The 14,516-nt window shown below is 35.8% G+C and overlaps 1 protein-coding gene across 2 annotated transcripts in view; it reads left to right on the forward strand.

The window, feature by feature from the left end:
* Positions 1-4,885: 4,885 nt before the first annotated feature.
* Positions 4,886-14,516, forward strand: part of LOC141400910 (uncharacterized) — a 35,574-nt gene continuing 25,943 nt past the window's right edge. The window contains exons 1-2 of one of the 2 annotated variants that reach the window (XM_073980608.1): positions 5,208-5,261; positions 5,434-5,521. In XM_073980608.1, coding sequence (XP_073836709.1) covers positions 5,486-5,521 — 36 coding nt within the window. In that variant the 5' untranslated portion in view covers positions 5,208-5,261; positions 5,434-5,485. Of the gene's footprint in view, positions 4,948-5,207; positions 5,262-5,433; positions 5,522-14,516 lie in introns of those variants that run through there. The other variant, XM_073980609.1, reaches the window with a different exon arrangement.

Genomic DNA, 14,516 nt, shown 5'->3' on the forward strand with positions numbered 1-14,516 from the left:
TTAGACCGAATCGGTTGATCTGTTCGAATTATCGTGTTCTCCAGGCAGCCACCCAGACGGACGAATATAGCTACGTCGACTCCAAGTTTTCTGAAACAGATTTCTTCCAAACACACTTTGGCCCTAACACCTTTATTTCGAAGAGACTCATTTTGACTAAAGACTGAGAGTATAAAAGAATGTATACGTGAATAGACCCTGGATTGGGCGCCAGAATTTTATTTTAAAAGAATTCAAGACAGGTTGCCAAAGTTTTCCTTTATCCTGATTCATTTATGAGAAGAACCACGATAGGAAACCAGAATTTCTATAAGAGAAGTCAAACGTTTGGACTCCAAAATTAGTCTATTAACAGATGCACGATTGGGCGACAGAAATTGTCATTTACATACCCGCGATTGGGTGCTAGAATTTCATGATGGACATCTTCAATATTGCTCAGCCCTAGTTCTCTATCAAGAAAACCACTATCGGCCTTCAGAAATTCTTTGTGATAAGATCTACGATTGCACACCAAAATATCTTTACGGAAATAACTACAATTAGGTTCTTTATGACAATAACAACGATTGAACACCTGAATTTCCAAAATTGAAAAATTTACCATATTCTGACACCGCAGCTTGATAAAATACCAAAAAAAGAAGACACGTGTCTCTACGTTTTTTTCCCCTTTATTTATATAACTCCTAAATTCTACCTGTAAATATAAAAAACACTAATGGATAACGCCATGATATCCAAACATTCACTCTGCATAAATCAATTCTCTACTAATCCCATTTTCCTTCCATAAATTACTCAATAAAATTGGTGTGGAAAATTGAAGCCGTGATTTTGAACTTTTGTGAAGTAGGAAACAAAGGAAAGGTCCTCAACATTCCATGTAAACAAAAAAAATTAAATGTTAAGATATTTCTAAGGTTTTCCGATTGTATACTCTTTCTTTTGGTCTTACCGAAGTGATATCACTGAATTACATAAAATTTACCGTAGTTGTGAGTTATTTGATAAATGATACACCCAAAATATATATGAGATTCTTAACCCAGCAAAATGTTCGATGCCAAAGATGCCATTCAATCATGGGTGCATGTAAGCTGGCATCTCATCTTTTTAGCGTCTTCATCTATGAATTTTATATGAGCGTGGACCCCAAAAGATGCTATTCACTTTTGGATCCAAAGCATGTCATTTACACCAATGCTTTGATATGTTATTTTCACCAATGCTTTGGCATGTCATTTCCACCAATGCTTTGGCATGTCATTTTCACCAACCCTTTGCAATGACATTATCATTAAGACGAGAGTTTTAATCCGAGAACATCAAGCCTATTGTAAATAATTAATCTTATATATTAAGAAAAAATTGTATAAATAAAAACACAAAATTCACCTCTATTGGATCGATGGAATGGGTTCAAATGCTGATGAAAAGATCGAATTTTTCACGACTTCCTTCGCATTGGTTCAAATGCTAATGAAAAGATCGGATCTTTCACGACTTCGTTTGAACCAATGCAAAACATGCCATGAAATCACGTCATCGCATGGAACCCCTTCCTTCAAATTTTGCTGGGAATATATACATTGTTTTGAACATATATTAACTCTGGTATATTGTGAACAAAGTTCTGAAAACAAGCCAAGAAGTCTTAAGGTTCATCAGTAATATAAGTCTAAAATAAGGTTTACATCATTGCTAAATAAGAAATTTTCGCTAACATGAACTTTCAAAATTTTGGTCAGGTGGGCCCCCCGAAATGAAATCCTGGCTACGTCCCTGCTTCATAGGGTTGGAAATGTATATTGCAATGCGTTACAAACAGAAAAACAAACTTAATATACCCTCCATACTGTGGTGGAGGGTATAAAAAAACAAATGCAGTTTTTCGTTATTGGTTCGCACCATCTTCATGCGAAGTATTGAGTTTTGTTAATTGTGTACTACAACCCCTTACCCCACAAGCAAAAAAGTTGTGTACAGTATCAACAGTTCTCACATTCAACCCTCATTCTATGTCGATAAGACTGTGCATTTGATTGCCGGAAATGTCGTCGGTGATGTCAAATTTGACGATTTATCTTCATTTTGGCAATTTTTTTTGCGATTAAAAACTGACGTTTTTATGGAATAAAACAAGTAAGAGAGGGCTATAGACGGTCGGGGCCGTCAAAGAATTGGTTTTCAAGTTCCGTGTTCGTAATTTTTCGGAATTTAAAATTTGGACCAAAAACTAAATTTGAATATTGGTCAATTTCATCCCCTAAATACTATCCGATCATTATCCTTGACCAAACCTCTAACTTCGTGCAAAAATTTATGAGTATTAAAATATACACATTTGGCCCCAATGGAAAGGACAGGAGTTCCTCTTTTAAATATAACATACGGGGATGGAACATATCATCCATTAATAATGATATAGTCTTTATTCTAAAACTTTTATCAATTTTCACACAATAGTTTTGGTTAATTTAACCCGCTAAATAATATCTGATCATCATGTTAAATTGCTACCTTCTTCTTTGTCGTAAACCCAAACCTTAACTTAAATTCCGGGTTGATCAGACCATCATTGCGACCTATAGAGCCGCTTTAAAATCGAACAAACGTTTTATTTTTGGTACATTTTAACCCCTAAATATTTTACGATCATCACCAAAAACTAATCGTTTCTATTCTGGTCAGAACCCGACCTCCATAAAAAATTGGTCCATAATTGCGGCTTGCAGTTTGATCACAATAGTTAATGGATGGACAAACGGACGGACGGACACACATCGCAAAATCGCTTTATCTCGTCGAGATATGAATTTTGGTATACCAGATTTGATATTGAAATCGATTATTATGTTGCATAGTTCATTATTATATTAACTACAAAAGAGAGTCAACTTCGGAAATCGTCTTTAACAGAGTTATCCAGAGAACAATTTTGGTAATCAGTTTCGCTGTTGTCCATAGCACACAAGTGCCCAACTAATTCTTTCAGTGTTCCTATTTATACCCTCAGCATTTATGCTAACGAGGGTATATTTATTTTCATACGGGCAAAATGTGCATCATCGAAATAATAGTTTTAGATTCCAAGTATGTTTGGGGGAAATTCGTTTCAAACAAATTGGGAGTCGATTTATCCATGTCCGTCCATCAGTCTGTCTTGCTGGCAGGTGCTCATGATAACTATCGTACGGATCAACCGATTCGAACCAAATTTTGCACTTCTTAATATTTTGCCCAACTTTAGTTTAATTTCTGGTACCTCCCCCACAAAAGTTCAACATTTTTGTTGTAAAATGACGTGATCGATAACTCTCGAAGCAAGCAATCGATTTGATCCAAATTTTGTACATCGTATTATTCCTTGCACATATAGATGGGGACGAATGTGGACCATGTCGGGCCACTCCTTTGGATACCTCCCACACAAAATTCGGAAAAAGTCAAGTTTTAAAGCTCCTCTCGAATCGTTTTGAATTTTTACAGTAGTTTGTCATAACGGCTCCCTTTGCAATGGTTATTGTTTAGAGGCAGAGGGTATATCTTCGTCAGCACAGCTGACTGATACTTTCTTACTTGTTTAAGCAAGAATCTATTTTTCACCCAGGTTTTAGATATAAGAGGAAGACAAATTTCAACACTGAGATTTATAAAGAATTCGTATGTATATTTCGCAGGTATATCATCGATGCCAACTGCTTTTCCATTCACTAATGCCATAATGCCAGTAAAGACTTCTCTTTAGGACGAGACTAGCATTGTTGACCGTACCCTGCCATTTGCAATATATCGTTTAGTGCTAATAGATTTACCTGAATATAGAGAAAGATCTTTAACGCGATCCGGTAGCAAGATAAATTGGTGATTTTCTTCCCATCACTTTACGTGAAACGTCAGATTTGCTCATAGTATTCACGCTACAGAGTTCCCCAATCTCGCTCGCCTTATCATAGACAGCCTTTTTTGTTCGGGGAATCCCGTGCAACCCAATTATGCAACTGTCACTCTCTACTCTGGAGTTTATCACGACAGCAGACAGGAAACAAATTCAGTTACACATACATATGTACATTAGGGTTTTGACTTTCTTACAACCGCATATCCCAGTATCATATTTTGAAGAGCTTTTACCAAAGATTAAATAAAATCGTAATTATAAGGTGATTCGATAAATAAAAAGACTCCTCAAAAAATGCTTTTAAAGTTTTTATTTTTGGGCAATTTCTTGAAGTCAATGTAAGCAGATATATTTGAGTTTTGCATCAGAACTTTTGAATAATTTTCTGGTCAACTTTTGTAGCGCCGTGACATTTTTCGAAAAGTTTTCACCTTCCCAAGGCCAAAACTGCCTGAAATAGCGTTCCAATTCTTTTGCGATGTATTAGAGAGTTCTTAATTACTGTCTTGGCTACAATTTGCGTCTGTGTGTTGGATCGAAAATCTCAGTGATTTGGCCGTTATATGCCAAAATGTCCACAAAACGTGGATAAAAAAATTAAAGTCAAAATCGGGAGGCTCGACCGTAGACCTATGGTCTAGTGGACTTTTTTGCGCAGTTCAATCCCAGGAATCAGAAACTCGGAGGGCCCATTAAGGTTTTCAAATCGCCCTGGCCTAATGTACATACATATATAATACCATATACCGAGTACAATGCACAAAATAATTATTGATCAACAGAAATCAGCTACCACATGCAAATGCTGTTGGTTGGGCTAAGAATTTAACTCCATTTGCAGTAGCTTAGCTAGCCCAAACGACAGATATTAATCTAAGATCATAAACTTTAGGTGAGAAGAATGTTCAATAACTAAAGCTTATGTGATCTTTGTTCACATTTGTGTTGTACGACTTTATCGTTGGCGGTGTATGGTTGCCTATTCGCGCTCTAATGGGTTTAATTACACAACTTAAGCTGCAGATAGATAACCAGATAAATGGGTAGGGTGAGATATTTTGCCAAGACGACAGTGTTTGATTGATGAACAGATCACTCCTCCAATAATAAACGACAAAGTTAACAGCAGAATGGCGTAATTACAATGCAAAGGGCGGCGAAGCAAGATTTAAATCAAATGCTATTTGCTGACATTTGTTGCTTTTTGTCTTCCTCTATAGCTGAAGCTTTTGGTGTTGGTGTCAGTAATTGTACTTGGATTGGATCATTTTACTTTTGTTGTGCTATTCAATTTTAGAGATATAATCAATTGCATTTTTGTATTCAGAGAATTTAACAGCGGGCAGAAGTAGTCATTGTAAGTTATCGATTCGGTCGATATTTTGTCACATTTGTTGGCGTTTGTTTTTATTTTCACAGTAAATTTTTTAACCTGCCGCTGGCATAATATTGCAGCGTTTTTATACCCTGCCTCATACTATGGAGGGTATATTAACTGGTATTGAAAACGCTATTTTTCCAAATTGTAGGTATCCAATACTAGCGAAGACGACGAAGATACCACAGATCAAATCCCAGAAGATGGTATTGAGTGTATCCCGCCTAGCCAAGATGTCGGTATGTTACTTTGGGATGGTTACGTAAGCAGTTAAAAAAAAACACTGTAATAAAGCCACATCTCGTTAAATAAACGATTTACAAATGGTATGGTTCCGAAACATAAGTACTCGCGTAAGCAGATAAGGCAGTGCTTGGTGTGTTCGAGAGGAAAATTCTTTTAAAGATCTATGGCTCAATCAGCGTTGACGGTGAATATAGGCCTTATGAACCTCGAGTTGTATCGCCTATATAACGGCATCAGTATAGTTAAACGTATCGAGTTTCAACGATGGCGTTGGCTAAGTCACGTCTTGAGAATGAGGGACTACTAAAAAGGCGTAACAATACGGGCCCCATGGCGGTACACGTAGAAGAAGCCAAGGCTAAGAATTGAGGACGAAATCAGAAAACACGATATCGCGAATTGGCCAAATAAAGCAACAAATAGGGATCTCTTCTTAGTAGGGCTCATGGAACAAAGGTTCTGTAGAAGGCCAACTATGTAAGCAAGTCCCCTTTGACCACCAAATAGGTTGTAATTTGGTATTTTGTGTTTCCAGAGGCTATGAAACATTTCTAACAAAAGTGGTTTATATAGGTCCACGTTTTGATATAGCCCCATAGATCGGTACCTCCAAATTTTCGGTATGACGGCAATTTAGTATTTAGCCACCTTTGTAGCTACAAAACTTTCCCAAGAAATGTGCCAATATGGATCCACTTTTTTATAAAACCGTCATTGAACGGTACCACTCGATTTTCAGTATTTTCAAGGTTTTTTGCCACATTAACCCATTTGTCCCGATACCATTTTTTAGGGTTAGTAGGACCCATTGATGTCAAAAATCTACGCCATTTTTATACCCTACACCACTATGTGGTAAGGGGTATTATGTGTTAGTGCATTTGTATGTAACATACAAAAGGAAGCGAGATAGACCCATAGTTCCTTCTAGGGATATACATAGAATCACTTTCTGAGTCGATTTATGCATGTCCGTCCGTCCGTCCGTCCGTTCGCAACATACAGGTCGCATTTGTTGACCGATTTCGCTGAAAATTGGGGAATACCATTTTTTTAGCCGTCGGAAGATCAAGTTCGAAGATGGGATATATCGGTCCATGTTTTGGTATAGCCCCCATATAACGGTACCCCCCGATTTACGGTATTTTGACGTTTTCAGCTACATTTTCAGACCGATTTGGCTATAATTTGACATTTAGGGTTATTAAGTGTCAATAAACATACATAACAAAACTTGTGGACATAGGTCCACGTTTTGGTATAGCCCCCATATAACGGTGCCCCTCGATTTATGGTGTTTTGATGTTTTTAGCTACATTTTCAGACCGATATAGCTATAATTTGACATTTAGGGTTCTTAAGTGTCAATAAACTTATATAACAAAGGTTGTGGACATAGGTCCCCGTTTTGGTATAGCCCCCATATAACGGTACCCCCCGATTTACGGTATTTTGACGTTTTCAGCTACATTTTCAGACAGATTTGGCTATAATTTGACATTTAGGGTTATTAAGTGTCAATAAACATATATAACAAAAGTTGTGGACATAGTTCCACGTTTCGGTATAGCCCCCATATAACGGTACCCCCCGATTTACGGTATTTTGACAGTTTTAGCTACATATTCAGACCGATTTAGCTATATTTTGACACTTAGGGTTCTTAAGTGTCAATAAACTTATATAACAAAACTTGTGGACATAGGTCCACGTTTTGGTATAGCCCCCATATAACGGTACCCCCGATTTGCGGTGTTTTGACGTTTGTAGCTACATTTTCAGACCGATGTAGCTATAATTTGACATTTAAAGTTCTTAAATGTCAATAAACTTATATGACAAAACTTGTGGACATAGGTCCACGTTTTGGTATAGCCCCCATATAACGGTTCATTTAAGTTCATATTTTCGTATAGTCCAGATACCTCCGAACTAGCTGTTAATGGCATTTGAAGTTCCCACGTTATGTACCGATTTTCGATATTTTGAAGATTCTAGCTAATTTTTTTAACCGAATTAGGAGTTATTTGACATTAAAGGCTCCCATCAAAAACTGTCAACATAGGCCCATGTTTTATTATAACCCCTATATAACAGTACCTCCCAAATTCTAGCCCACCAAAAATTGTCAACATACATAGTTAGATATAGGCACCATAAAAAAGGGCCTCCCGAATGAAGCATAAATGTACATAAACATTATCTGACATTTTAACGTACCCACTTAAAGTTGGGGACAGGAATGAAAAGTAATTATTCCATTTTAGTTCAGAATATTTTATGGTGGAGGGTATGAAAAGTTCGGCCCGGCCGAACTTAATGCTTTTTTACTTGTTTATTTCCCGGAAATAATCTGCTTATTCGTTCCTGATTATATCACTATGTCATAATACCCAGTAACAGAGACGTACGCAGGACATTTCTGAGGACAGTTCATTGCATCACACTTAAACGGCCAAATTACTCCAACCTTATTTAGTCTTGTGACCAAACATTAACGAATAAAATAATTAAGAACACAGCCACAAAAAATATCTTGAGGATATCTTTAATTAAATTACAATTAAATTTCGCACATATTAAAATGTTAGTTTTCATTTAATGAAAAATTTGTTTGAATCTAATCATTTTTGCTACTTCGTCTAGTGCTTTTGTGACACAAATTCATAAAAAAATCGAATTAGTTTTAGCCATTCGTTTAATAGCAAAACTTAGACACAAGTTTAACCTCAACACACAGACAATTGCTGGCGGACGACAGCTAGATTTTATGAAACATTTTGCAACGCTTAAACAATTTAAAATAGCCTCAAGGAATTTTTAACAAAATACGTCTTATCTGAACATTCGATGGACAACAAAATGGATAGCTTAACAAATGGCAGCATAAAATCAATTTATTAAATGTTCATATCTTTATCAAAAATATTCGATTTTGTCCATCAGACATTTGTGTTGGACAGACTATGAAATGAGATTTTTTGCATGCTATTTCAAAGTAAGACATGGGCAAATTTTTAATGTAGTAAAAAAATTGTTGGTACTCTATACTGCCACATAAAAACTAATACAATTGTATTTCAATAAAAGGCTAAAATGCAATACTGAAAACTCTATGAATGTTTTGTTGGTGGACTTACAGCGTTTAGTCAAATTTTCAGACTTCCCAACAAGTTTTTGTTTAATTTCTAAAATGAATTTGAGCGAGTATACCCACCACCATGAAATGTTCTGAACCTATATGGAATGATTACGAATGCACAAATGTCCATAATTTTAGGTGCACAAGTTTTTCTACCACTTACTTACTTAATTGGCGCTCTACGGAACATTTGTCCTATTAGCCGAACTATCTATTTTTTGCTTTAATTCTCCAATTTGGAATACCGCGTTTTTCGATTTCGGCTTCCATTTATTTACTCCATCATAGACTTGGCCTTTCAGTTCTGCATGTGCCGCCATGCGGCTCGTATTTATATCCTTTTTAGCGGGTTCATGCTCAATCTTATGACATTGATACGTTTAACTATAGTGATGTCGTTGTATAGCAGATACAGCTTGTGTTTCATACGATGTCAATATTCCCCATCAATGCATATTGGTCCGTAGATCTTTCGAATAATTTTTCTCTCAAACACTAAGCACTGCCTTAACTGCTAGAGGAAGTACACAGGCTTCGGACCTATACATTAGCACGGGTAGTATCAGTGTTTTTATACCCTCCACCATAATATGGAGGGTATAATTAAAAAATTTATGAAAAAAAAAATTTCTCAAAAATTATTTCCTGTTGCATGAATGAATAAACTTAAAGTCCTAAATACCAAATTTCAGCAATTTCGGTAAAACATTGTGGCTAACCTTCAAAATAGTGAAATTCGGGAGGTACCGTTCTATGGGGGCTAAACCAAAACGTCGATCTTTACCGACAAATTTCTGACGGAAAGTTTGTAGAATCGTAGAAGACTAAATACCAAATTTCGGATAATTCGGTATGATAATGTGGGTAAAATCTTCAAAAATACCGAAAATAAAGAGGTACGCTTCTATGGCGGATATAGGAAGTCGTAGACCTACACTGATAATTCACTTCTGGAATATTATATAATCCCATGGAAGACTAAATAACAAATTTGAGTAATTTCGGAGGGATATTGATGTCAAAACTTCAGAATTACGAAAAAAGGTACCGTTCTATTGGGCAATGAATGCATGAACCTGTACCGACAAATTGCTGGAGGAAAGACTAAATACCAAATTTCGGTCGAATATTGAAGCCACAACCTTCAAAATACCGGAAATCGGGAGATAGCGTTCTATGCTATATGAAGGCGGGGACCTATACCGAACAAGTTTGAATACCCCAAACGAATACCAAATAACAAATTTCAGCTAGTTCGGAGGAATATTGAAGCCACAATCATCAAAATACCGAAAATCGGGAGGTATTGTTCTATGGGGGCTATATGAAGGAGGGGACCTGTACCCACAAATTTCTAGGGGACAGTTTTATACCCCCAACGAAGACTTAGTACCAGCCATTTAGATGGATTATTGTCGCCACAACCATCAAAATACAGAAAATTGGGAGGTACCGTTCTATGGAGCTATATTAAGGCGTGGACCTGTACCAACAAATTTTTGGTGGAAAGTTTGTACCACAACCGAAGACTAAGTACAAAATTTCAGCCAATTCGAAGGAATATTGAAGCCACAATCATCAAAATACCGAAAATCGGGAGGTACCGTTCTATGGGGGCTATATAAAGGGGCAGAGCTATAACGACAAGTTTCTGGGGGAAAGTTTTATATACCAAACGAAGACTAAGTAACAAAGTCCAGCCATATCGGTGGTAATGAGGCTAAAACCACCAAAATACCGAACATCGGGTGGTACCGTTATATGGGGGCTGTATCAACACGTGGACCGATTTAGCCCATTTGCAATACCAGACGGACAGACGGACATGGCTATATCGACTTAGAATTTTACCCTGATCAAAAATATATACACTTTATAGGGTCTCCGATGAATATTATGGTGGAGGGTATAAAAAGGTCGTGCACAAACCACTTTGAAAAATGTCTGATTTTTTTCATTATTTTAAATTATATATCTGAACAAAACCTTTACGACATTTTTATGATTCCCAGAATTAAGGAAAATTAGTGAGAAACAAATTGTATGTCAATTTAGTTATCTCGTGTGGATCTAAAGTTCATTTTCAATTCTGTTTTTTCAAAATTATCGCCTTTCAAAATATATCGCCTTACACTCTCTACACTATCATAATTCTGATAAATTCTAATTTTAACATAATTTTGTACGTGAGTTTTTTTTCACCGAATTACCTTATAACTAAGATGTTATGTAATCTTATGTAGAAAGTCATCACGCTATGATACAGGGATATGAGGTTGTAAAAAAGTCAAAAACCTAGTGTATATACTCTCGTTAGCATAAATGCTGAGGGTATAAAAACAAACAAACTTAACCTCCATACTATGGTGGAGGGTATTAAAAGTTGTTTTTTTTTACCAACATGCAATGCATATTCTTTGGATAAAACAGAAATTTTTATCATTAACCCTCCGTCATGCACATGTTCCGATAGTCACGTACGTAGCACATGTATTTTTTTTTTTTAAATGTGTTTTTTCATAAAACGATACCTTACAATAATTGTAGAGGGTACCTGGAGACTCAAGCCCCTAGCTAAATTAGAAATATATTTAAATCATAGTTGAATTCGTAAAATATCTGACCAGATACATGTGCATGACGGAGGGTTAAAGAAAAAGTAAATAACAATTAAATTGATTGGCGATCAAGGGCTTTTTATACAGCTCAGGAAAAAAACTAAAATTGTGTATCCTACAAACATACTTATAATCATTGGTTGAAATTTACAACTTTGTTATAGAAATACGATTTATTGTATGCCGTTAGGTTTATTTATTTATCTCTAATAAATTTTTCAAGGATACTTTATTTGACCATTCAAGATTTTCATTAAGATTTCTTCTTGTTAGAGATAATGTTTTTTTGTTTTTCTTTCTTTCCTCAACGGTTTAACAATGATGAATTTCTTTGGGTTATATCACACGACAAAGATCATTTCTTAATGTCCCACCATCAGAGTCATAAATACTTCATCTTTTCGGTTAAGTAACAATTTTCAAATCAAAGCCTTTCAACTAATGTCAAAGATTAACGAAAATGGGGCGGAGAGATATCGCTTGTTTGTCGGAGTGATTGTCGGACGGAGATGGTATTTTGCTGTCAAAAGTATTGTAAGAAAAAAAAAAAAACAAAAAGCACTGAATTTGCAAGGGTGACCATGTTACAATTTATAATTGAAGAGCTTAGCAGTATTCCACGTATTTTGAAAGTTGTTTAATCATTTTATAATAATAACTTTGATGTTGCTTAAATATTTTCTTGAAATTTGAAGATTATGAAGTTCAGAATAAAGAACATTTTTCAACAACATACAGTCGAACTTCTCTATAACGTAGCACTTGGGGACCGAAGAATTACTACGTTATAGGGAAAATTCGTTATAGAGAAACCAAGGTTAATTTGACCTACGTACATGAGTAATAGAAAACAAACGTGTGTATACGAAACAAGTAAGAACGGAGTTAAGTTCGGCCGTGCTGAACTTATTATACCCTCCACCACAAGTTGTATTGATGTAAAATGGAATACATAATTAGTTTCCTTTCGTGTATGAAGAAGACTTAATACTAAATTTCAGCAATTTCGGAAAAACAATGTGCGGCACCGTTCTATGGGGGCTATTTCAAAACGTCGATCTATACCGACAAATTTCTGATGGAAAGTTTTTAGACGCAAAGAAGACTAAATACCAAATTTCCTATATTTCGGTAAGAGAATGTGGCTAAAACCTAAAAAATACCGAAGTACGCTTCTATGGGGATATAGGAAGACGTGGACCTATACTGATAATACTTTTTTGGAATATTTTATAACTCTTGGAAGACTAAACAACGAATTTCAGCCATTTCGGTGGGATATTGACGTCACAATCTTCAGTATTACGAAAATCGGGAGGTACCGTTCTAAGGGGGCTATATCGAAACGTGGACCTATACCGACGAATTTTAGTCGCTAATGGGGCAATATGAAAGTGTGGACCTGTACAGACAAATTTCTTGCGAACAGTTTTATATCACATTGAAGACTAAATACCAAATGTCAGCCATTTCGGTGTGATAATTAAGCTAAAACCTTCAAAATACCGAAAATTGGGGGGGGGGGGGGGGTTACCGTTATATGGGGGCTATACGAAGGCGTGGACCGATACCGACAAAATTCTGGGGGAAGTTTTATACCCCTAAGACTACGTACTAAATTTCAGCCACTTTAGTAGGATAATGAAGGTTTTCAAGGTTTTAGAAAATACCGAAAATCGGGAGGTACCGTTCTATGGGCTATATCAAAACGTGGACCAATATATCCCATTTTTAATACCAACCATCCTGCAAGTAATAAAAACTTCTGTACCAAATATTGACTCTCTATCTTTAAAATTGCGATCTGTATATTAATTTCAATAGACAGACAGACAGACGGACAGAGGGACGGACAGACAGACATGGTTAAATCGACATAGCATTTTTTGCTGATCAATAATATATATACTTTATAGGGTCTCCGACGAATATTTCGATGTGTTACAAACGGAATGACAAATTTAATTATACCCTCCCTATGTCGGAGGGTATAAAAACAAATATAACCCCAGCAAAATCTTCGATGACAAATCATGAGTTGAATCTTGGGTGCAAGTGATCTGGCATGTCATCTTTTTGTTATTTTCACTCATGAATTTTATATGAGCGCGACCCCCAAAAGATGACGTTCTTTTTTGGATCCTAAGCATGTCATTTTAACCAATGCGTTGACATGTAATTTTCACCAATGCTTTGACATGTCATTTTATCCAATGCATTGACATGTCGTTTTCATCAATGCTTTGACATGTCATTTTCAACAATGCTTTGGCATGACATTTTCATGTCTTGTTCGGAAAATTCTGTATTTATTTATTCTTGTAAAATTCATATGGCACTCTGTCCATTCCCGGAGCTTTTTGGTCTTTGGTGTTTTGTAAAATACTTTGTATTTCTGTGCTATCAATTTCCTTATCTAGCATTGTATCTGTTTGGTAAAAAACTGCATAGTGAACATCATCCGCAAATTGATGCTGGTTTAGTAGTGTGTTAAAATAGACTCTGAAATCTTCAGCTTATAAGTTTGCACCTATTTTCAAACTCTGACCCATTATTTCTGTAGCGATTTTCCACCACTGTTTTGCATCGGCCGTGTTTGCGAGTTGTAACTCTAACTGCTTCATATACTCCTTCTTTCGATCTTTGCACATTTTCCTATATATATTAACGGCTTCCATGTAGTTTCTTTTGTCATTGTAAGTTTGTTTTTCTAAATATATTCAGCAATTTGAAGGACTTTTTACGTGCCTTTTCACTGTTATTGTTAAACCATTTGGATTTATATGTTTTTGGTTTATTAGCGTGATTTGGTTTTATAGCTGATTTGTGAATGATATTAGTAAGATCTTTTAGGCTATTCAATTCTCCATTATTTTTCGCTATAAAGAGATTTATATTTAGAGTTTCTTGATATCTATCGTTCTGTTGTCTCCAATGTAATTTTGGTAGCAGATTTAAGGGTTTTGCATTATATGTTACTTGTCGGATTTCAATATCAATTGTTAATGGCAAATGGTCCGACCATATCATTTCTTCATCTTCGAAATGCTTTATAATTTTTAATCCTTCGTAATTCACTGCCGCAATATCGTTAACAGACTGACCTATGTTGCTTAAAAATTTATAGTTTCCCTCCACATCACCTGTTGTTCTGCCGTTTAAAATCAGTAGACCACTATCTTCACAAAAGTCTATAAATTGTCTGCCTTTTGTTATAACAACTAAGTC

The sequence above is a fragment of the Musca autumnalis genome, unplaced genomic scaffold (genome assembly GCF_047663935.1).
Source record: "Musca autumnalis isolate F117 unplaced genomic scaffold, ASM4766393v1 scaffold_4, whole genome shotgun sequence".
Classification (NCBI taxonomy): Eukaryota; Metazoa; Arthropoda; class Insecta; order Diptera; family Muscidae; genus Musca; species Musca autumnalis.